This window comes from Stegostoma tigrinum, chromosome 35 (assembly GCF_030684315.1).
Source record: "Stegostoma tigrinum isolate sSteTig4 chromosome 35, sSteTig4.hap1, whole genome shotgun sequence".
Lineage (NCBI taxonomy): Eukaryota > Metazoa > Chordata > Chondrichthyes > Orectolobiformes > Stegostomatidae > Stegostoma > Stegostoma tigrinum.
The window spans coordinates 21559875-21583905 of record NC_081388.1 but is presented as its reverse complement, the minus strand read 5'-3'; the positions used below and the strand labels follow the sequence as shown (position 1 = coordinate 21583905).

General features: G+C 41.4%; 1 protein-coding gene across 4 annotated transcripts in view; it reads left to right on the top strand.

The window, feature by feature from the left end:
* The window catches only part of LOC125447460 (voltage-dependent P/Q-type calcium channel subunit alpha-1A-like), a 606466-nt gene that overhangs the window by 460685 nt on the left and 121750 nt on the right, over positions 1-24031 (top strand). For all 4 annotated transcript variants that reach the window (XM_048521818.2, XM_059639809.1, XM_059639808.1 and 1 more), the window contains exons 34-36: positions 11037-11134; positions 11761-11911; positions 20079-20206. In XM_048521818.2, coding sequence (XP_048377775.2) covers positions 11037-11134; positions 11761-11911; positions 20079-20206 — 377 coding nt within the window. The remainder of the gene's footprint in view (positions 1-11036; positions 11135-11760; positions 11912-20078; positions 20207-24031) is intronic.

The following is a 24031-nucleotide window of genomic DNA, read 5'->3' as shown; positions in this document are numbered from 1 at the left end:
AACCTTCAGAAATCTTTTTAAAATCTTCTAATTAGGTCACCAGATTAAGTAATCTAAAATAAGTCCCCTCCTCTGCCTCTGCAGTTCAACTAAAAAATATTTTATGAAATTGAGCAGGAATACCAAAGGTTCAGTGTTACTGCAAGCAGTCACGCCAGTTTAAATTGCTGCCTGTTCGTGAGCTTACAGCAATGGTATATAGCAACTAGAAATTCCAACAAGTCATGTTTCTTTTCAGGTCAACAATTATAAAATTTAGAACAAAATCAATTGAATTAAAATGAATTGAATTAGCTTTATTGTCATGTGCACTCGAGTGAGTCCAGTGAAAAGTTTGCAGCGTTGGTGCTTATGGCGCCGTCTTAGGTAAAAGATACCTAGATACAGATGCTTAAGTATTTGATACAATTGAAAGAATAATAAATAAAGGTCCAGCATAAGAATAAAGAGGATAAAATGTACTCAATTTACAGTCCTTTGCCCTAGTCTGTGCCACTACCTAGCTTCTAGACCGCACCGGGCCAAATCTCCAGACCACACCAGCCTTCGAAACTCAAGACATCACTTCCAGTCCGCAAGGGCCTTGCCTCCCCGTGAGGGTCTCCAGTCCACAAAGGCCTTGTCTCCCTGCAACGGCCTCCAGTCCAAAACTCGCCTCCCCACGCTGGCCTTCTAGCCGGGATTCACCTCCCGCATTGGCCTCCAGCCCAGGAGTCACCTCCTCCATTCCCTTCCGAGTAAGTTCAAGTAAGTTTAAAAAAAGTTTATTTTAAAAAAACACTCAAGAAAACAGAAAAAAGAAGAGAATGGGTGCAGCAGAGGACCTTTAGCTAGAGCATCCTACTCTGCCACATCTTGACAGCAATTTCACGCTGTGCTTATTAACAGAATATTTTAAACAACATCCTGTAACTCGTAGAGCCTCTTTAGCCTGTTCTGCCATTCAATGAGATAATGCCTGATTTGTAACCTTCATGCATCTGGTTTAAAGAATCTATCACTCTTAAACACAGTCAAACAATTACTTTAAAATCCAGTCTGGTCAACCAAGGCAAATCCCCAGCAACACATCTCTGAACACCACCATGCCAGGCTTCCCCAGCTCATTTTGCCTTGATCCTTAATATGATGCCGCAGGAGTCTGGGCTGGCGAGCAGCCCGGGTCTGTGTCCTGGCCTCTGGCTCAGATACCTGTCTGACACCCAGCCATTGCTTTGTCGCTATCACCATGGCCTTTGTCTCCTCCTCCTCCTCCATGGTGGTAATCGGTGTGCACACACACACGCACACACTGTCTCACACTCATACTCTGACTCACTCACTCTCTCTCTGCTGGGACTATGGCTGTTGATCAGGAAAAACCACCCCATATTAAAAGAATTCATGCACAGGCATCTTCCACCTCAATCATCTCTTTTTGCCACTCCACCCAAATTAATTTTGGAGCCTGGAATGTCAGGACTCTTATGGACATGCTCAACAATGACAGACCCGAACATCGCACTGCTATCATCGCCCAGGAACTCTGGCACTGCATCGCTGGGGAGAAGACAAGCTTAAGGAACAAGGAGACAGGTACACCTTCTAGAACAGCAAACCAAAAGAAGAACACCCTCTTCCACATAAGAAATGAAATGGTCACATGTTTCAACGAATTTCCCTGTGAGATACATGAGTGCCTCATGACTCTATGGCTCACGCTGTCCCAAAAGCAGAGCATCACAGTCATCAGTGCCTTGTTCTGACCCTAGACACAACGGATGAGACAAAAGAGGCATTCTGCATAATCTTTGACCAGTTACTGTCCCAGATGATGAAGGGAGACAGGTAGATTCTCCTCAGCATCTTCAATGCAAAAGTCACTTTTGGAAAAGTATGTTTGGCAAGGAAGGTTAAGGGAAAACAAACTCCAGTGGAGTTCTTGACCTGACCAAGTGCCTAAAACCTGACAGCATCATAACAAACATCCTGTTTTGCCAAGAGGAAGAAGCACAAGACCTCATGGTAACATCCCTGTTCCAAACACTGACACTAAATAGACCACATCATTATTCAAGCAAGGAACTGCAATGGTCCACATCACCAGTGCCACAACCAGAACAGATGACTGGTGGACTAATCAGCAACTAATCCACTCCACCATTTCCATCAACCTAGCCCCAAACTGGCAGTGGAAGACAAAACTGTGCTGCAGGAGACTCAATATTGGATTAAAAGACCCTGAGAAAAAAGACCTATGTGGGCGGTACTGCACATCCAATTTAGCAATGACCAACATGCCAGAGCCTCAGAGCGCTGGTCCACCCTAAAAGCTGCCATAGTCAACACCTGATTAGAGATGCTTGGCTTCCTGACTAGGAAACACCAGATTGATTCCACAAGAAGAATCAAGTGATGTAGAATCTCTGGATCACACATGCCAGACTTTGCTGGAATGGTATCTCCAGCAAAACTAGAGCAAGAGGAAACAAGTCTGCAGGTGACTGAAGGCAGAGGTGCAACAAAGAAGTGGTGGGTGGAAAGAACACAGGAGACCCAGCAACTCAACGACAACGATGATGTATATGGTTTCTTCAACACAATCAAAGCCATCTATTCTCTGGCTAACCAATGACCTACTCCAGCTGTCCAAAAACAGAGTAGTTCATCAATGCCTGGTAGAGACAGCACTTTGAGGACCTCCTCAAGCTAAAGGAGCCTTATGTACAAGTGTTCTCAACAGCACCTCACCATATCAGTGCACCTCCAACCCACTGTGAGTTCACAGAAACTGAGCAACAACTGAGAAACAATGAAGCCTCTGGCACAGATGGGTCCTTGCTGAAGTACTGAAATATGGCAGAGAGGCATTCTTGACATGGATCCACAACTTCATTGCCCTTATCTGGAAAGAAGACAATAGTGTAATTGTGACCTTCTTCAAGAAAGGAGATAGGCCTGACTGAAAATTACAGAGGTATTTTCCTAATGTCCATCATGTGGAATGCCGGTGTTGGACTAGGGTGGACAAAGTCAGGTTCTACGTTTAATTGAAACAGGTTTATCTGAAATCACAAGCTTTCAAAGCACTGTTCCATTGTTAGATGAAGACTGGTGTCATGTGACTTCTGACTTTGTCCACCATGGAAAAAGTCATTGTGAGAATTCTCCTCAGTCACCTCATCCCAATGGCTGAAGAACTCCTTACTGAGTCTCAACAAGGCTTCTGCCTGTGAAGAGGCACAATGGACAGGATTTTCAGTCTGTGACAAAACCAAGACAAGTTCAGGGAATAAGACCAACTTTTCTACTTGGCCTTCTTCCATCTCGCAAAACCCATCAACTCTACCAACCGTGAGACATTGTGGAATATCCTCCTTAAATTCAGCTCCCTTCAGAAATTTTTCATCATTCTCCACCTGCTTCACAATGACATGCAAGCTGTGATCCTCACTAACAGATCGAGCACAGACCAAGTATAAGTACAAACTGGGGTCAAGCAGTCGCTCTGTCATCACACCAACGCTTTTCTCCATCTTCCTTAGTAGTGCAGCACTGCACCACACCTTCATGAAGCTCCCTGTCAGACTGGAGCTAACCCACAGAGAGAATGTAAAACTGTTAAACCTTTCATGTCATACAGGCCAGAACCCAATTTCTGCCTTTGAGCTATAGTACACAGATGATTCCTGCATGTACACACACTCAGAGGCCGAACTACAAGCCATTGTTGATATTTTTACTGAGATATATGAAAAAATGGACCTCAGACTAAATATCCAGAAGACAAAGGTCCACTCCTAACCTGATTCAACCACACAACACTGCCCCCAGACTATAAATATCCACGGTGACCCTCTGTACAATGTACATCATTTCCCAAACCTCAGGAACCTCCTTTCACTGTCAGCAGATGTTGACAATGAAATGCAATATTGACTCCAATGTGTGAGTGCAGCATTTGGATACCTGAGAAACAAAGTGTTTGAAGTCCAAAACCTCAAATCTAGCTCCGAGCTCATGGTCTATTTAGCAGCTGTGCGGTCTACCTTCCAGAAACATGGGCCACGTGCAGCAGACACTTAAATCCTTGGCGAGTTATCCCCAACACTGCTTTTGTGAATTCCTGCAAATCCACTGGCAGGATAGGTGGAGCAATGTGAGTATCCTCCCCCAGGCCAATATCCCAGTTAGGAGGCGCTGGTCACGCATAACCAGCTGTGACTGCCAGGTCACATTGTCCACGTGCCCAACACAAGACTCCCTAAACAAGTGCTGTACTCTGAGTTCCTCAACGATCAGAGATTGCTACAAGAACACCCTGATAGTCTCCCAAAAAAAATGCAACATCACCTTTGACACGTTAATCATTTGCCACAGAATATACAAACTGGAGAAAAAACATCTGCAAAGGTGCCAATTACTTTGAGCATGTGGAAGTGAAGTGCAAGCAGTGCAAAGAGCTTGCAGAATGCAGAGTGTCCCACCCACCCACTTCATCAAACACCAGCTGCCTGACTGGTGGCAGAGTCTGGACTTTCAGGATTGGACTAATCAGCCAGGGTAGAATTCAAACCTCCAGAGTGGAAGCATGTCGTTCTTGACCTTGAGCAAGTGCCAAAGTAGGAGATTAAAATAATTACTTTGGATTCCAATGATTGATATTTTACATTCAACAAGCCTCATAACAGCACTGAGATAAATGGTCAAATTACTTATTTCTTGGTGATGATAGTTAAGTGGATAGTGTGGAGAGGACATGAAGGTAACTCTTTGTTCTTCTCTGATTAATGGATGGCAGGCAGATATGGCCTTGATTTAATATTTTAACTGAAGAGTCGCTCCTTCAGCTGTGCCAGCTGATATAATTTGCTTAGGCCCTGAAGTCAGAACTTGAACCAGGGATTTCTCACTTCATGGCAGGAGTAGCACCAATTAAACCAAACTGGCACTTTGAACCAAAAGTATTGCCCCGAACATTCTTTCCTGTTTAATATAACATCATTTGTAACAAAACCAATTTTTAAAAACAATTTTGAATATGAGGTTTCATATTCAGATTATGTGTTAAGATATTCATAAATGCATGAAATGTCATTTTGAAATAGAAAAAATTGTTTGGCTAATGCTAAAAAATGCATAACTTGTATGATAATGATCCTCTAATGTAATTGGTTTATGGCAGGTCATGTTGAGGATGTTCAGGCTCTCCCAATTAAAGCAGAGTACAAATTGAAGCTAACTGACATTCACATTCAGCTTTAGCCATAGGACTGAAAATCTCCATTGTCAGTGTATTGTCTGTGCTCAAGGGAAGAAACTGATTCTAGTTTAGCCATCAACTCTTGCCTCCTGGAAAGTCAAACAAGCAGTCATGTTGTTAGCAATATTGTAGGTTATTGGACTACTCCAGTCATCCAATCAGGGATGAGGGAACCAACAAGAGGTGAAACATAATGAAATTGCAATAATAAGACCATAAGACATAGGAGTGGAAGTAAGGCCATTCGTCTCATCAAGTCCACTCCGCCATTTAAATCATGGCTGATGGGCATTTCAACTCCACTTCCCTGCACTTTCCCAGTAGCCCTTGATTCCTTCTGAGATCAAGAATTTCTCCATCTCTGCCTTGAAGGCAACCAACGTCCCGGCCTCCACTGCACTCCGTAGCAATGAATTCCATAAGCCCTCCAATCTCTGGCTGAAGAAATGTTGTTTCATTTCAGTTTTAAATTTACCCCCTCTAATTAAATGGGAAGCTTCAAAATACCTATTTACCAAATCATTGCTTACATTACAACTGACATTCTGCAGCTCATACATTTATTCTCTGCGAAACTTGTTCATGAAATCAGTCAGGGGAATCTCTAATCAGCTCTAGTAAGTGGGACCAAGAGTTCCAAGATTGATCATACTTTTGCAATTCCATTCATATAAGCCTTGAGATGATTGGAATGGGGAAATAGAAAATGTCACACCAGTGTAGTAGAGGACACCCTTCTGAGGTTAAGGAGTTATAGAGGGGGGATTGGTTGTTTAATAGGGGACAGAGAGTTGAGATAAGGAGACGCGCCAAGGAAGTCAGTGTGTAGCTAGCAGCGTGCCACAGGGATCAGTTTTAGGGCCACAATTATTTGTAATATGTATTAATGACTTAGGTGAGGGAAGTGAATGTATTGTAGACAAGTTTGCGAGTGACACAAAAACAAGTAGGAAAGCAAGCAGTGAGAATGACACAGTTTACAGAGGGATATAGGCAGGTTAAGCAGTCGGCAACAAATTGGCAGACGGAATATAGTATGTGAAAATGTGAGGTAATGCATTTGGCAGGAAGGATAGAAGAGCTGAATATAATTTAAAAGGAGGAAAACAGCAGAAAACTGCAGCATAAAGGGGTTTGGGAGTCCTGTGCATCAATGACAAAAAGATAGCTCACAAGTTCAGTGGATAATAAATGATGCAAATTGACTGTTGGACTTTAATTCAAAGGAAATGGAGTATAAAAGTGGGCAAGTATTTCTAAAATCTATACGAAGTATTAATTATACCACACCTTGAATCTAATGAATAGTTTCGGTTGCCTTACCCAAGGAAACATATAATGGCATTGAAGACATCCAGAGAAGATTCACTTGGTTGATTCTGGGTATGGAGGAATTCTCTTACAAGGAAAGATTGAATAGAATGGGGCTGTACTCACTGGTGTTTAGTGGAATGAGTGGAGACCATCCTGAAATATTTAAGATTTTTGGGAAAGAGCTTAACAGGTGGATGTGGAGAGGTTGTTTCCCTTTATGAAAATATCTAGAACCAGAGGGCATGATCTCAGAGTAAGTGGTCGCTAATTTCAATCTGTGATGAGGAGGAATTTCTTCTGTCAGCTGGTTAGCCAATCTGTGAAATTTTTACCAAAGAGGCTGTTGAGGCTTGGTTGTTAGGAATATTCAGGGCTGAGATGGACGTATTTATAATCAGTAAGCAAATGGAGAGTTATGAAGAAAAAGCAGAAAAATTGAGTTGATAATTATCATATCAACCATGATCTCATTTCATGGTGTGGCCATCTCAAAGGGCCAAATGACCTCCCTCTGCTCCTACATCTCATTATCATGATAGTCTGAATGAGTGCTTGACAGTTTTGTAGCACTCGTATTCCTTAACTAGATGAATGGCCTCAGAATGTTTCTAAGAAAATATTCCATAGAATTCTGACCAAAACATGAATTTATTTATTCAATCACTTTTGAGGGTTATGTATAGTTACACAGCAATTTCTAGGAATGAGGTTTATGTCAGTTAGCTGAAGAAAATGGAGAGTTAGATGCAGGAAAATCTCAAGAGTAGGCAGGAATATAAAGTTGAGGACGTAATCATATCAGCCATGATCTTATTGGGTGGCAGACCAGATTTCAGGAGCTTACTAGCCTACCCCTGTTCCTAATTTGTATGTTTGCAGAGCTGAATTCAGTTTGACAGAGCAAAATGCATTTACCTTAGGATGACTTGAGTGGAAGGGTGGGGTGCCTGCTTCATCAATTTTGTAGCATTAATTCAATTGTCTATCTAGTATGCCCTAAATGATATAAAAATAATCAGTTAGATAAGAATGATGATTGAATTAGGATAACTTATTAAGAATTTTCAGGTTTTCAGTCGCTCTCTCTGAGATGTTATATCTCCTTGTATCATTAGGATAAACTGCAAGCAAACAACTCAGAATAAATAAAAATGGGGTAAAAGAAATTGTGTCAATACCCAAACCGTGTTGAGCAGCTACTTTCGGTGATTCTGAGTGACTGAAAAGTGATATTGAACAGGTCTGTCTAATATTATAAAAGATCATGGTCTGACATACATTGCACTGCTTCCATCTAGTGACTACATGGTATAGGCATCGCACAACTATTGCAGCAGACATGAAACTTTGTGCTTAATCTCTACTCTTCTTTCAATGATAATGACAGTCATTAAAGCCTGTATAATGGATGGTCTAACCAATACAGATTGGTTAGATACAGGGATGGGCTAGGCCATCAGGATGGGCTTGTCTACCAAGATGGCTGCTCAAGAGCAATGGGCAAGCCAACAGTGATGAGCTAGTTTATAGCGATGAGTTGGAACACAGATATAGCCTAGACTAATGGAATAAGCTAGGAAATAATTAGTTATTTAAAGCATATTAGAGAAGGCTCAGCTTTTGGGTGTTGTTGTGAATGCCAGTATGATTGAAAGCATGTATGCAGTGTGATTACAACTTAAGAATTTTGGCTTCGAGTTAATGAGCTGGATTATGAGCTTCGACCATTGCAATGTATCAGAGAGGAGGAGAGTCACCAGGACACTTTGTCCCATGAGTAAGGCACACATTTACGCTACAGTCTTCTAATTTGATCCATGCTTAGGTACAGGACACTGCAAGGCAGATGTAAGGCAGATATGGGGATTGAAAGTTAGGAGTGGCTGAGCCTCAACCTTTACAATTGTACAAGAGCTTCAAGGTTTTACAGCCTTGCTTCGATTCATAGAAGCTGTGTGTGCAGCTGGAAGCTAACTTATAAAGCAGAACCTCAAAGGTAACAACCTCTGAATCATGAACAAATTCACATAAAGTAAATAAGATTAGGGAGTTAGATGTATGGCTTAAAGACTGATGTGGGAGAAATTAGTGTGGGTTAAAAAAGCACAGGTACTAGTACGGGGTGAGTGGGCACTGTACTATTGGGCTGTTCTTCGCGTGAACTGTGCTGGGACCAGTGGTCTGATGAATGATATGTTAGGCTATTAGAGAAGACTTTAAACTGAATAGTGGATCACGTAAGAGAAGGCATTGGAAATGAAGAGAAAGGATAAAGCAAGACAGCAAGTTAACATTAAGGGTAATAATAATCAGACCATGGTGGGAAAGGACAAAGCATACAAACTTAAGAGTGCACCAGTAAATAAAACCAGAGTTTTCAAAATAGTAAAAATGCAGACCTCAAGACTCTACATTTGAATGTATTTACAATTCAAGTTGAAATATAAATGAGCTGATAGCCATTACAAAGATTAGCTTACAAAATGCCCAAAGCTGGAACCTTAATATTGAAAGGTACCTGACAACTTAGAAGGACAGTAAGATAGAAAAAGTGGTTGGGTAAATCTGTTCATTAAGGATGATACCTGTGCAGTAATGAGAGATGACCTTAGTTCTAAAGATCAAGATCAGAATCAGTTTGGGTAGAGGTAACAAATAGCAAAGATGAAAAGGCATACGCAGGAATAACTTATAGCTTAATAGTAGCTACACTGGACGATGGGATACCAGGAAGAAATAACAAATGTATACAGATAATTATGCGTGATTTCAATCTACATATTGTTTGGGTGAATCAGATTGAGTTGAGTTCACAGACAGCTTTTGAGACAGTTCATTCGAGCATCGCATCTTCAAGCCAACCAAAGAGTGAGTTATTCTGGGTCCAATAATGTGCAGTGAGACAGGATTAATGAATAACCTTGGAGCAAAGGAGCCTTCGGGTAACAGTCAGCATAACATGATTAAATTTCACTTTCAGTATATGGAAGAGAAAAGTGGGTCTAAGACTGGTGTTTGTACTTAAATAATAATTACAAGATGATGAGCAAAGTGTTGGCTAAAGTAGTAAGGATGCAGTGGCAGGTATCTAAGGAGATATTTCATACATAAGGTGAAATTTGACTATGGGGAGCTAGCTAGAAACACAAAAACAGAAAGTAAAGTTCATATAAGTATTTAAGAAGGAAAAAGGTAACTAAAGTGATTTGTAGTTCTCGAGATAATGGGAACTGCAGACGCTGGAGAATCCAAAATAACAACGTGTGGAGCTGGATGAACACAGCAGGCCAAGCAGCATCTCAGGAGCACAAAAGCTGACGTTTTGGGGTCTAGGCCCGAAACGTCAGCTTTTGTGCTCCTGAGATGCTGCTTGGCCTGCTGTGTTCATCCAGCTCCACACTTTGATTTGTAGTTCCCTACAGCTTAAGTCTGGGGACTGAATAATGGACCATAAGCAAATAGCAGAGGCATTGAACAAATACCTTATGTCCCTCTTCACTGCAGAAACCCTGAATAACATCTCAAAAGTACTTGCAATCATGAGCGAAAAGAGCAGGATGAATTGAAAACAATTTTAGTCACCAGAGAAAGGGTACTGAAAAAGATATTCAAACTAAAGGCTGATAAATTCTTAGGACCTTTTGGACATTTTTCCTTTGATCTTAAAACATGTGGCTGCAGAGATATCAAATGCATTGATGTAATTTTCCAGCATTTCCCGGATTCTAGAGAAACCCCAATAGATTGAAAAATAACAAACATAACTTCTGTGTTCATGAGGAAAACAGACAGCAGGAAACTAATGTCCAGTTAGTCAATCATCTACGATAGAGAAAATGCTATAACCTGCTTGTAAAGAGAATATAAAGTCATAGAGTCAGCACAGAAACAGACCCTTCAGCTGAACTGATCCATATCAACTAGGTTTCCTAAATTGAACTAGTCTCATTGCCTGCATTTGGCCTATTTCCCTCTAAACCTTTCCTATCCATGTAGCTGTCCAAATGGCTTTTAAATGTTATAGTTACTGTCAGCTCTACTACTTCCTCTGGAAGCTCCATCCCATATACGCACCACCCTCTGTGTGAAAGTGTTGCCCCTTAGGTCCCTTTTAAATCTTTCCCCTCTCACTTTAAACCTATGTCATCTAGTTTTCGATCCCTCACCCTGGGGAAAAGATTTTGGATATTCACCTTATCTATGCCCATCATGACCTTATAAACCTTTATAAAGTCACCCCTCAGCCTCCAACACACCTTGGTGAAAAAGTCTCAGTCTTTTCTTGTAACTCAAACCCTCCAGTCTCCATGACATCCGTGTAGATCTTTTTTGCACCCTTTCCAGTTTAATAACATCCTTAGAATATTGTGATGCACTCAGGTAGGATTGCCATGGTTTTTTGAAAGGTAAGTGGGGAACCTATGGATGTGATGTACTTGGATTTCCAAAGTGCCTATCTCAGCCTTGTTTGATTTTCCAGGTGTTTGGAAATATTGCAGTTGATGATGATGAAGACAGCGAAATTAATCATCACAACAACTTCAGAACATTCTTCCAAGCTCTGATGCTCCTCTTCCGGTAAATAATGTCAACTTTATTTGTCTCTTACTTGCTCCTGATGTTTGCTGGAGTACAGTTTCCAAAAACACGAGCAATTCTCCAATACTCTCTTTACCCAAACTAGCCAGTGATTGACAGGAGCCTATCATAGTATAGAAGGAACCACAGCCAATTCCAATTTTAGTTTCACCTACCATGTGGACACATACCTTTTGCTAAGTATCAATTAATAGTGAGTAAGAGGTGGAACATTGGCAAAACCAGTTTCTTCTTGCCCATGCTCATAGACAATGCAACTTCCATTCTCTCCCCTAGCCCTTGGTGCTGCCCTGCTTAACAGTATTGAGGTTACATTGCATTGACCCACTGAACCACCACAAAGATGGACTCAGCATGGGTTAGTAAATCTATTGGTCATTCCCAGCAAACATTTCAATGATTCTCTGATGCAATGAGTTCTGGAACAGTCTTTGAATTTTACACTGTGGGTTTTGTTGTAGAATTGGGAATTATCTGTGCTGGTGCTTTTATAAAATTAAAGTCTTTCAGATGTGTTTCTAATGGAAGATTATGAGTTCCCAATTAAATTTCATCCATCTTTCTTGACTGCAATCAGTCCTGTAATAAGACTGTGTGTTTTTCAGGAGTGCAACAGGGGAAGCGTGGCATAGTATCATGTTATCATGCTTGGGTGGCAAACCTTGTGATGAACGATCTGGCATCAGTGGGAATGAGTGTGGCAATGAGATTGCCTATTTCTACTTTGTCTCCTTTATTTTCCTCTGTTCCTTCCTGGTAAGTCTTGAATGCATCATGTTTCTTGACAGCCCATTGTTTAATAACGGAAAAATGTAAATGTTGGATATGTACAGAATCCAGTCATTGGACCATCAGAGACTGAAAACACAACTCAACAACCTGGACTAGTCCTGTTTTGCTTAACTATGTGGGATATCCAGGAGGTTTGAACATCCAACAGGCAATTCTCCCACTTCCTGGGACCCTCCACAATAGTCTCCAACTCTGAGTCAGAAACTTTGCTGTGCGGTACCCACCTGAATAGTTACCCACAAAATGTTAGTCAGGAAAATGCTAGTTTAACTCCTTTTCAGCACTGACCCCTGTCTCCCCATTCAGAATCCACAACTACTTTCCCGAACTGTCCCAAATACTCTTTCTGACCACATTAATCCCAATCTCTTGAGTACCCGCCCAACTCAACCTGACTTCCCCTCTGTTGTATATCACTCTGAAACAGTTAATGCTGAGAAGTGGCACTAGCATCGTCCACTATGATGATGTTGTTGTAGACTTTAAGAACGACAACGTAGGGCTTGCTGTTCTAAGATCCTATCAGCAGGGGCCTTCTCGTTATATCTGGAATTAGTCTATCGTATCAGTGTAACATGTAACTGTTTGCTAATGTGCAGCAAATAGCAGAGAGGGTTGTGGATGCCTGGAACATACTGACAGTGGAGGTGGTGGAAGCAGGCATGTTGACAACGATTAAGGCATATCTTGATATACCCATGAATGTGAGTTAAACAAGGTGATAGATACTGTGCATGGTCAATAACTAGTGGGTATGAGATTGTGAGGGGCAGTCCTGTTTCTCCTGACTCCACATTCAAGCAAGTATATCATAATTGTATATCATATGTTGGTTACAGTTTGCAGCAATCCCATTAAAGAACATCTTTCAGGCCTCCTAAAGATCTGGTTTTCCTGGATGTTGTCGTCCACATATGGTGGACTCTGAGTTGAGTGTAGGGGTTGGCAGTTTGTGTTACAGCTGTACAAAACTTTATGAAGAACAGTCCAACTCGAAACATCAACTTTCCTGCTTCTCAGATGCTGCTTGGCCTGCTGTGTTCCTCCAGCTCCGCACTGTGTTATCTCTGACTTCAGCAACTGCAGTTCTTGCTATCTCTCAGTAAATAGCTACTTGTTCAATATAAGAGCCTCTTCTTTTTAGAGTAGTAAGTGGCTTTCCTCTAGTGCACTGAGCCAAGCAGACCCTGTAGATAGTGATGTGGAGGCTTGGATTAGCTGCCGGAGCAGTCTTGAATCCGGGTTCAGCTGAAGAGTGAATGGACATCAGAGACTCCATGAGTAAAATAAAATCTCTAGTGGACAAGAGTAAGCTTTTAAAAACTGTGAGTTTTGCAGTCTAGGAAGGCCAAATGTAAGGAAATATTACATTGATCGGGTCCCACTGCCATGGCGAATGTGTGCTGCAAGGCTGTAGTGAGGGAAGTCAAGGACCACAAAAGCAAAGTTACAAAACTGGCAACATCACAAAGCCAAAACGAAAGTGCCAAAGGGACAGGTTAGAAGCCTAAGCCTATGCAACCTTGGTCTATTGAAAGAATAAAGTTAAGAGACTTTATTAAGATTGTAGAAAAGGTAGAGGATACTTCATTTAAAACATTTTAAAAGCAAGAAGCATTTATTTAAACTGTTGGAAAAGAAACCAGCCAGGAAAAAAAATCACATAAAGAATGGGAATCAGTATTAGACATGCAAACAGGGGGAATCGTCTAGAAAAAAATCTGGTAAAGAAACAAAGTCATTACTTAAAGCTGCAACTAGCAAGAGCCAAAGTGAGCATCACCTATGAAGGCCATAGGAAGCAGAATTCATTCAGCAAAGCCATTAAGAAATCAGGAATTAATTTATTAAGGCTATGTTAATGGTGTTCATCCAGTGAGGCCACAAGAAAGCAGGAGTCCATTTTTTTTTAGAAGGTGGGAATCTTCCATTTTAGCCACAATGCACAGCAAAACCTTTTAGATTAGCAGCACAGGGGAGCAGCTTTGCTGTTACTACAAAATAAACACCTTTTAAGCAAGGAAAATAAATAATCATTTTAAGAAGACATGTCTTCCTATCTCTAGAAAGATTAAATTTCAGAGATGGGTGTAACTGAAAATTTAGAATTGGATATCTTGAAGTAAACAATTCTTAAGAGAATAGCTTCCAAACTGGATACCACACCAGAAGCTAAATAAGTTAATACACTTGTTTAATATGCTACAAGCAGTTCTTCAACATAGAAGATGCCAAATAGTAGAAAGCCTACATTTACTTCACATAAAAGAATTTTCACTCTTGAGAATTAAGGCAAATCTTGACCTCAGTGGTCTTCAGATGCAGGAAGAAGTTTACCAAGTTAAAGCCAAAGAACAACTGGTTAAGAAGCGATCAGTAGAATACTTCATAGGACTCCCTGTACTCGTGGCAGAACCCAAAAAGAAACTATTGAGAGTAGCTTTGTTAGCCTGAAATGAGATGGGACTATATTGCTTTTACTTAAATGTTTTCCACTGCTGTCAACACTAATGAAAACAGACAAGAATTAGTGAGGAAGCACAAGCAATAAGATAGTCAATGAGTAGTATAGTCCACCGATGACAATTGACAAATCTGAACTGATGTTACTCAGTGTGCAACACATTTGGTGAACAAATAGTCACAAAAGATACATGTCTGATGTTAGATGCCTGTGTTCCTCAAAAGTGGCAAGTTCAAGCAGAACAGTTGACTACCTTATCTTTCTGGGAGGATTCTTCAGTCACTGTGACAGAGGTCATTGCCAATCAAGAACTAATCTTCAAACAGCAGAACTGAGAAAGGAACATATTGGTTTCACCAATAACGCAACAAATGAGAATATCCACATGAATCAACAGATTGAAGTAATGAGGCCACACATTTCATCATAGATCCACAGGCAGATTGAGCATAAAAATTTGTGACAGAGATTGAAAACATGATGCATGTAGCTTCATAGAAGCCATCACTAAGAAGGGATTATCAATGTCCAATGTTTCAAGATACAGTAAAGAAGAAATGATCTGTTTCACAAATTCAGCTTCTGTAAAGAAGCAATTGCCTATTTTAGCAGGGACAAGGTCATCTGTGAAGAAAATCCCGGGAGTTTAAAGGTCATGCAGTATAAAATGTCTGACAGACCTCAGACTGCCAGGAAAAGTATCAAAGACACCAGTCTTCTACCTCACAAACTACAAGTCTTCCAAGTCCAAAGAGAGAACACATTCCAGGAGATTAGTGGAACTACAACGTTGCCTGAATTTGTAAAGTCAGCGACTTAGGGAAGATAGGGAATGGTAAATCTAATTATAAGCACAAAATTATAGTAATAATGGAAAGAAAGCTTTGGTGAAAGATATTTGGGTCTGAAAGAGTTAATATTATTTGTGGCAGCATGGTGGCTCAAAATTTAGCACTGCTTTGTCACAGCACCAGGGATCTGGGTTCAATTCCACCCTTGGACAACTGTGTGGAGTTTGTACATTCTACCTGTATCTACGTGGGTTTCCTCCCACAGTCGAAAGATGTGCGAGTTAGGTGGATTGACCAAGCTAGATTGCCCATAGTGTCCAGAGATGTGTACGTTAGGTGGATTAGCCATGGGAAATACAGGGCTACGGGGATAGGGTAGGGGGTGTGTCTGAATGGGATGCTGTTTGGAGAGTCGGTGTGGACTTGTTGGGCGTAATGCCCTGTTTCCACACTGTAGTGATTCTCTGAATTAAATATTGCGATGTGCATTATTCACAGTGATGATATCATATGGATTTGTGGACGGTATGTCTGGGTGATTAAGATTTATGCCCATGTCCAGATAAGCTCTGTAATAGTGTCTATCACGTCATTGTAACTTCAAATAGTTGCTAACATGAAATAAACTCCAACTTATTCTATACAAGAACATCTTCAAGTGAGACCAATAAGTGCCTATTCCCCGACCATGCTAGACCAAATATGCCCTGTAGATGTCTTTGGAGGACAGGGGCAACAAGCCTGCCACATGATCAGGGGCAGACTCATGTTAACTGCACCCCCATCTTCCTGAACTGACCAGACTAATGCCCAACCCAACTCACCCACCTACCACCTCACCAACTGTCATCCTAATCACCTTCCACTCTACCCACTGACCGCCCTCACTCTACCCACTGACCGCCCTCACTCTACCCACTGACCTCCCTCACTCTACCCACTTACCGCCCTCACTCTACCCACTGACCGCCCTCACTCTACCCACTGACCGCCCTCACTCTACCCACTGACCGCCCTCACTCTACCCACTGACCGCCCTCACTCTACCCACTGACCGCCCTCACTCTACCCATTAGTTCATACACCTACCCATTCACTAATATCCATCATTAACATGTAACTACATTCACACTGGACATTTAAACTTACTAAATAGCAGTTTATGCTCTATGGGTGGATTTCTGTACTGAGCGAGTTCATCGGAATGCTGCATTGGAAGTGATCTTTTAAACATAATGAGGTAAATGTGCAATTGCCTGATCAGTGTTGAACACAGGGTTTCCAATGCTAGTTCGATGATTTGGGCCTCTGTGTTTTGAATGAGAAGCATTAAGCATAAGAAACCGATTAATATCTTTACCATGATGTTGCCTCTTTCTAGCAGTTTTATTATTAATCGCTTTTTGCCAAAGTTTGCTCTTTATAATTAATATTTATGTCAGTACTCATTTTCCAAAGTTTTTTCCATCATCCCTGAAAAGTTTCACGCTGATCAGTACCTGGTGCTATGATGTTGTGGCCATAACAGAGACATGGGTTTCTCAGGGGCAGGAATGGTTGCTGGATGTTCCAGGGTTTAGAACATTTAAAAAGAATAGGGAGGGGGGGAGAAAGAGGAGGGGGTGTAGCACTACTAATCAGAGAGGGTATCACAGCTACAGAAGCTTCCATTGTCGAGGAAGATCTGCCTACTGAGTCAGTATGGGTGGAAATTAGGAACAGCAAGGGAGTAGTCACCTCGTTAGGGGTTTACTACAGGCCCCCCAATAGCAGCAGGGAGATTGAAGAAAGCATAGGTCAACAGATTTTGGAAAAGTGTGGACGTAGTAGGGTTGTTGTAAAGGGTGACTTTAACTTTCCCAATATTGATTGGAACCTCCTTCGAGCAGAAGATTTGAATGGAGCTGTTTTTGTAAGGTGTGTTCAGGAGGGTTTCCTAACGCAGTATGTTGACAGGCCGATGAGGGGAGAGGTCATTCTAGACTTGGTGCTCGGAAACGAGCCGGGGCAGGTATCAGATCTTGTGGTGGGAGAGCATTTTGGTGATAGTGACCATAACTGCCTCACATTCTACATAGCTATGGAGAAGGAGAGGATTAGGCAAAATGGAAGGATATTTAATTGGGGAAGAGGATACTATGACGCAATTAGACATGAGTTAGGAAGCATGAACTGGGAGCAATTGTTCCATGGTAAGGGCACTATAGACATGTGGAGACTGTTTAAGGAACAGTTGTTGCGAGTGATGAGTAAATATGTCCCTCTGAGACAGGCAAGAAGGGGTAAGATAAAGGAACCTTGGATGACGAGAGCAGTGGAGCTACTTGTGAAAAGGAAGAAGGTAGCTTACATAAGGTGGAGGAAGTTAGGGTCAAGTTCAGCTAGAGAGGATTACACGCAGGCAAGGAAGGAGCTCAAAAATGGTCTGAGGAGAGCCAGGAGGGGGCACGAGAAAGGCTTGGCAGAATGAATTAGGGAGAACACAAAGGCATTTTATACTTATGTGAGGAATAAGAGAATGATCAAAGAAAGAGTAGGGCCGATCAGGGATAGCATAGGTAACTTGTGTGTGGAGTCTGAGGAGGTAGGGAAAGCTCTAAATGAGTTTTTTGCTTCTGTCTTTACGAAAGAAAAGAACTTTGTAGTGAATGAAACCTTTGAAGAGCAGGTGTGCATGCTGGAATGGATAGAGATAGAGGAAGCGGATGTGCTGAAAATTTTGTCAAACATTAAGATTGACAAGTCGCCAGGCCCGGACCAGATTTGTACTCGGCTGCTTTGGGAAGCGAGAAATGCAATTGCTTCGCCACTTGCGAGGATCTTTGCATCCTCGATCTCCACTGGAGTCGTATCTGAGGACTGGAGAGAGGCTGGAGCTTTGTGAGGGGCAGGTCATGCCTCACAAACCTTACCGAGTTTTTTGAGGATGTGACTAGAAAAGTTGATGAGGGTCGAGCTGTGGATGTGGTGTATGTGGACTTCAGTAAGGCATCTGATAAGGTTCCCCATGCTAGGCTCATTCAGAAGGTCAGGAGGAATGGGATACAGGGGAACTTAGCTGTCTGGATACAGAATTGGCTGGCCAACAGAAGGCAGCGAGTGGTAGTAGAAGGAAAATATTCTGCCTGGAAGTCAGTGGTGAGTGGTGTTCCACGGGGCTCTGTCCTTGGGCCTCTACTGTTTGTAATTTTTATTAATGACTTGGATGAGGGGATTGAAGGATGGGTCAGCAAGTTTGCAGGACATTGACAGGATGCAGAGATGAGCTGAGAGGAGGCAGATGGAGTTCAACCCGGATAAATGCGAGGTGATGCATTTTGGAAGGTCGAATTTGAAAGCTGAGTACAGGATTAAGGATAGGATTCTTGGCAGTGTGGAGGAACAGACGGATCTTGGTGTGCAGATACATAGATCCCTTAAAATGGCCACCCAAGTGGACAGGGTTGTTAAGAAAGCATATGGTGTTTTGGCTTTCATTAACAGGGGGATTGAGTTTAAGAGTCGTGAGATCTTGTTGCAGCTCTATAAAACTTTGGTTAGACCGCACTTGGAATACTGCGTCCAATTCTGGTCGCCCTATAATAGGAAAGATGTGGATGCTTTGGAGAGGGTTCAGAGGAGGTTTACCAGGATGTTGCCTGGACTGGAGGGCTTACCTTATGAAGAGAGGTTGACTGAGCTCGGACTTTTTTCATTGGAGAAAAGGAGGAGGAGAGGGGACCTAATTGAGGTATACAAGATAATGAGAGGCATAGATAGAGTTGATAGCCAGAGACTATTTCCCAGGGCAGAAATGGCTAACACGAGGGGTCATAGTTTTAAGCTGGTTGGAGGAAAGTATAGAGGGGTTGTCAGAGGCGGGTTCTTTACACAGAGAGTTGTGAGAGCATGGAATGCATTGCCAGCAGCAGTTGTGGAAGCACTGGGGACATTTAAGAGACTGCTGGACATGCATATGGTCACAGAAATTTGAGGGTGCATACATGAGGATCAATGGTCGGCACAACATTGTGGGCTGAAGGGCCTGTTCTGTGCTGTACTGTTCTATGTTCTATGTTCTGATGTAGCTTGAGGCATGCATGCAGCCCTTTTATTCCTTGGACCCATGTTATAAGCTGGCTGTTAGTTGTCGCATGAAAGTCTGATTTTTTTCTCTGCAGGCTTCAAGTATTGCACTTGAAATCAATTTAGAATCTTTTAATCCAGGAAAGAAGCATGTAATAGATTTTTATGGTTGTTCTTTTTTGATACCTCTGATCCTAACATGCATTACTATTATTTCCCATGTACATTTTTTCTCTTTCTTCCCCTGCTGACACAATTCTTGCTTAGTCATTGTTTAGTTGAGTGATGAAGATAACTATCTGAGAAGAAAGAATGTATAGAGCTATAAGAAGGCACAGGAGAGTGACGCTACGCAAATTGTTCTTTTAGAGAGCTAGCACAGATAAGACAGCCCAAATGGTCACTTTCTGCCTTGTGGCCATTCTCTTACTGTAATTCTATGAAATGAGGATGGATGAATATTCTGAAGTTGCTTGATGTCACCAGGAATTACAGAATATTCCCATTCTGTCAAGAGATTTAGTGGGTGCGGTACCCATGGTAAATTATAGTAGAGTAAATTGTAGATGATCGAAACAAGAAGTAGGATTCAGTGATTCACTTTTGCATTTCCAATTCCTGCTGCCTTACATTATGATTATATTAACATGTTTTGATGTGACAGTTAAGATGGCACATTCTGCATTGGTGAATTCTGTATTCTGTTTTTGTGCTTCAGTACATTGAGTCTCTACTCTTAAAGTTGACTGTTATTGATGAGTTACTTAATACAGCACCTTGGGTTTATGTTTCTTTCCTTTTTATATATCAGATGCTGAATCTCTTTGTTGCTGTCATCATGGACAATTTTGAGTATCTGACACGGGACTCTTCAATCCTTGGACCCCATCACCTGGATGAGTACGTCAGGGTCTGGGCTGAGTATGATCCAGCTGCCCGGTAAGCATCTATCCCTACCAAGCTTTCGTTGTTCGAGTTCTGTATGAACCTAAGGGATTAGAAATGACATCTTAACTATGAGCTCAGTGCTGACATTAAAATTAGAGTTAGTGTTCATTTTCAATTCTTTACATTTGCTCTGGTGGTTAATGACAGACTTGTATGAGTTAGCCATGTAAGCAAGTTCAGATCCAATGGAGAAGAACTGGATGAGTGGTTTCAGTGAGATGCCAACAAATGGTCCTACATTAGTATAGTCCCATCTGGAGGTGATTCATTTAATTTGTAGAGACATCTTCATCACTTGTCTAGAAATGTTACAATGACCACTCAATCTGAATGACAATTTCTGACTTCCAAACCCAAATTCCCCATACAGGTGTCTATGTGCACCATGCAGCAGGGCGCAATCATATGCTTCTCTGGTTTAAGGAACCTCTGATCGTTTTTAAATTCTATTTAAAATAATCATTCCTTATTTACTCAACTACAGGGAGGCTACCAGATTGGTTTCAAAAAGTTTAAAGTGTTTTATTAAAATTTTAAACTGACAACACTGTGAACCCCAATTTTCAGGCACACGTCTGAATGCCTCTGCATCATGATGAATGGACAACAATAATGTTGCTAAAGTTTTCCTTCTGTTTCAATCATTCTTTGCAATTCCAGTTCATCCACCTTCATGGCTTTAATGTAGGTAATGTGTATTTTATTAAGTTTTCAGTGTGTACGAAAAATGAGTATGATTGGTGCAATTTCTTTTGCCTCTAAGTGAGTTGTATGTTCCTAGTAAGTGCACACAGCTCACAGCAGCGCAATTCAATGTAGTCACAGCTTTATAGCAAGAATAAAAATACCCAGAAGCCAAAAGCCACAGGGTATGGACAAGGCTATAAGGTATATTTGGTATGGTTATTCAATAAAATTTAACAATCCTTTAACTGCGACTTTTGGAACTCTTATTAGTCCCATTTATGATGTGAGTAGGGAGTATTCTATAACAAGTTCAAAGGAATGAACTGCAAGTTACTTACTGGGTTGGAGACGGTGGGTTTGATAGCAAATGTTTCGTCACCCTGCTTAGTAACATCATCAGTGCACCTCCAGTGAAGTGTCGGTGTTCTGTCCCACTTGTTATTTATATGCCTCAGCTATGTGCTGAGACAGATGATAACCTCATCCATAACCCGAGCTACAAATCTTCTCGAAAGCAGCAAGCTACTTAGCTAAGATTTTATAAATTTTCTAAAGATGTCTCACCTGTCAGCATTCACTTGCAACAGGATAAATGAGAGAAGCAGAATCCCAGACCATCTTAGACCAGTCATCACCTGTTTGTTTTCTTTGGGTGAATGCCTAGAGCCTGTTGCTGAAGTCCTGAAAAAAGTTCAGTGTAACTGATTACCATCAGTGCTGGCCCTATAGAAGCATCTGTTGTGACATTACCCATGGTGCTGTGCAGGACGTTACCTCATTGTCTTCCTGATTGAAAGAAAGGCCTATGTTAGTCTCCACACGTCTAGAAAATGTGAAAATTTTAGGGAATACTGTAAAGCTGGTCATTTTACAAAATACAGCATTCATAAAACCCATGCACAAAAATAGGCTGATTAGCAATCCTCCAATTTCTGGAGCAGGAGGTTAGTTTTTTGGCAGTAGCTCTACAGCAATGTCTTCTCATGCACACATTTTGGAACCATTTAGATCCTTGTCGTTATTTATCTCATTTGTTCCAGGTTTATAAAGTGAAATCTAGGTCACCATGGCTACTTATATCTTATTCTGACTTGGATTGGATTCGAGTCAGCTTTTCACAGTAACTCCTCTTAGAAAATGTCATTTAATTAATCCCCTTCTTGTGAAAGAGTCTCTCTTTAGCTGTCAATTTAACACTAAGGGAATAGGAGAGAGTTGACTTTTGAATAAATTGAAATACTTTGAATTAATACTATATGTGTTGATGGGAAAAGGCATTGAATACTGGGTGAATCATTTTACTGAATATTATGAAATGTCTTTTTTTCACACTGCCTCCAATATGATCTCTGTCCCCACCATCTTTGCCACCAATCACTAAACTGTATAAAAATAATTTCCAACATCCTCAACTTTTTTTATGCTGCTTAAAGTATGATGTCCTTGTAAATATCATAGCCTTGTCCCACCAGTATCTGATGTTATGTGTGAATCCTATTATGTTGTCAGCCGTGATGCAGTTTTTGTTCAGTAAAGTGGTTGCTGTATAAAATTGTGGCATTTAAAAAAATATTTAGAGCAAATTTTGTAGTGAAAATTCATGCCTGATCTCAATATCATTCTGCAAAATTTAAAGTTGCATTGTATTGTTAAGGCCTGACCTGGTTCCAAGATATTATAAAATTATGTAATTCATTTGTTTTTAAGAAAGAGGCTGACCTCAATTATAGTTCTGTCCTGAGCTTTCATCAAGTTGGCATTGGGAGCCTGGACTAGAAAATTTATAAAGCAATAGGTTCAGCTGTAATAGATCTCACTTTCCTCTGTTTGTACCCACTACCTCAATACACATTAGGAAGGACCAAGCCAAACCATGTAAAAGGTAACACAGTGTGGAGCTGTAGGAACACAGCAGGCCAGGCAGCATCAGAGAAGCGGGAAAGTTTATGTTTTGGGTCAGATCCTTCTTCAGTAAAGTGTAATAGGGACATTCAGCATTTCTGGATTTCACCCCAAAACCAATCTTTCCTTTGTTTCTCTCCATTCTATCTTTGGTAATGCAAGGAATGGAGCTGTCAGGATTTCAAGGATTTCATGGGACCTCAGACAGCATACTTGGAGGGAAAGGTAGAGCTAGAATGTCAGATTGGAGTCTGAAGTGGTTCTTGCCTTCCGACTGTCACTAAACATTTACCAGCAGTGCAGAAAATGGTGGGTGGATGGTGTACTGCCCAGGGGCTAATAGAGATCCTTAAGTGGCCAATTAAGGTCTAATTTAAAGGCTGTTACTGCCATTGTTAGTATTTTTGCAACAAGGTGAGCCTTCCACTATGTAAGAGACCATCAGCCGTGCACCAGTGTCCTTGTGACTTGTGTGCCCTTCTAATCATGCACCCTTTGACTCAATGTTCTCCTGCCCACCCAAACCCCTCCATGTCAAGGGCAATCCCTAAAGCAGTACAATCCCACCTTCAGAAACAACCATCCTTCTCACACACTAGCGTCTGTACAACGGGCCTTAGCAACACCAACTCCACTAACCTTGGATTCTCAGCAGGGTTCATGATGCTGCCCAAGGCCAGGTGTGTTGCCAGCCAAGACTGTCACTTCTGATAGTGCTACTGGAACCTAAGATCCTCCCACTGCCTGGTAGCTCTTGCGGGTGGGGACCTTAAATTTTAAGGAACTGAAACCCTCACACCAGATATTTAAATATCTGTTGGCATAAAATCCAAATCAGGGCTCTAAACATGGTCAAATTAGGATTACATTCAACTTTTAAGCACATGGCTGTGTTGACTGTCCTCCACAAAATCCCTAACTATCTGTGGTGCAGTACCATGCACTGTACCTTCTCTATGACACTCTCCAAGGTTGTGCCTGTGCGTTGGCTAAGTTGACCGGTTTCAATTTAAAATTAATTAGCAGATGAATTTGACCAGGTCCATTTATACATCCATGATTTTGATGGGTTTCATTAATCCCCATTAATTTACACAGGTCTACCAGTAACACTTTACTTAGATTCTTTGAAAGAGTCATTTGCAAATGTTGCATCAGCAAGGGAAGTCACCTATGAATAAAGAAATTTAAACTAAGTAGAAAGAACATTCATAGGAACAAGTGAAA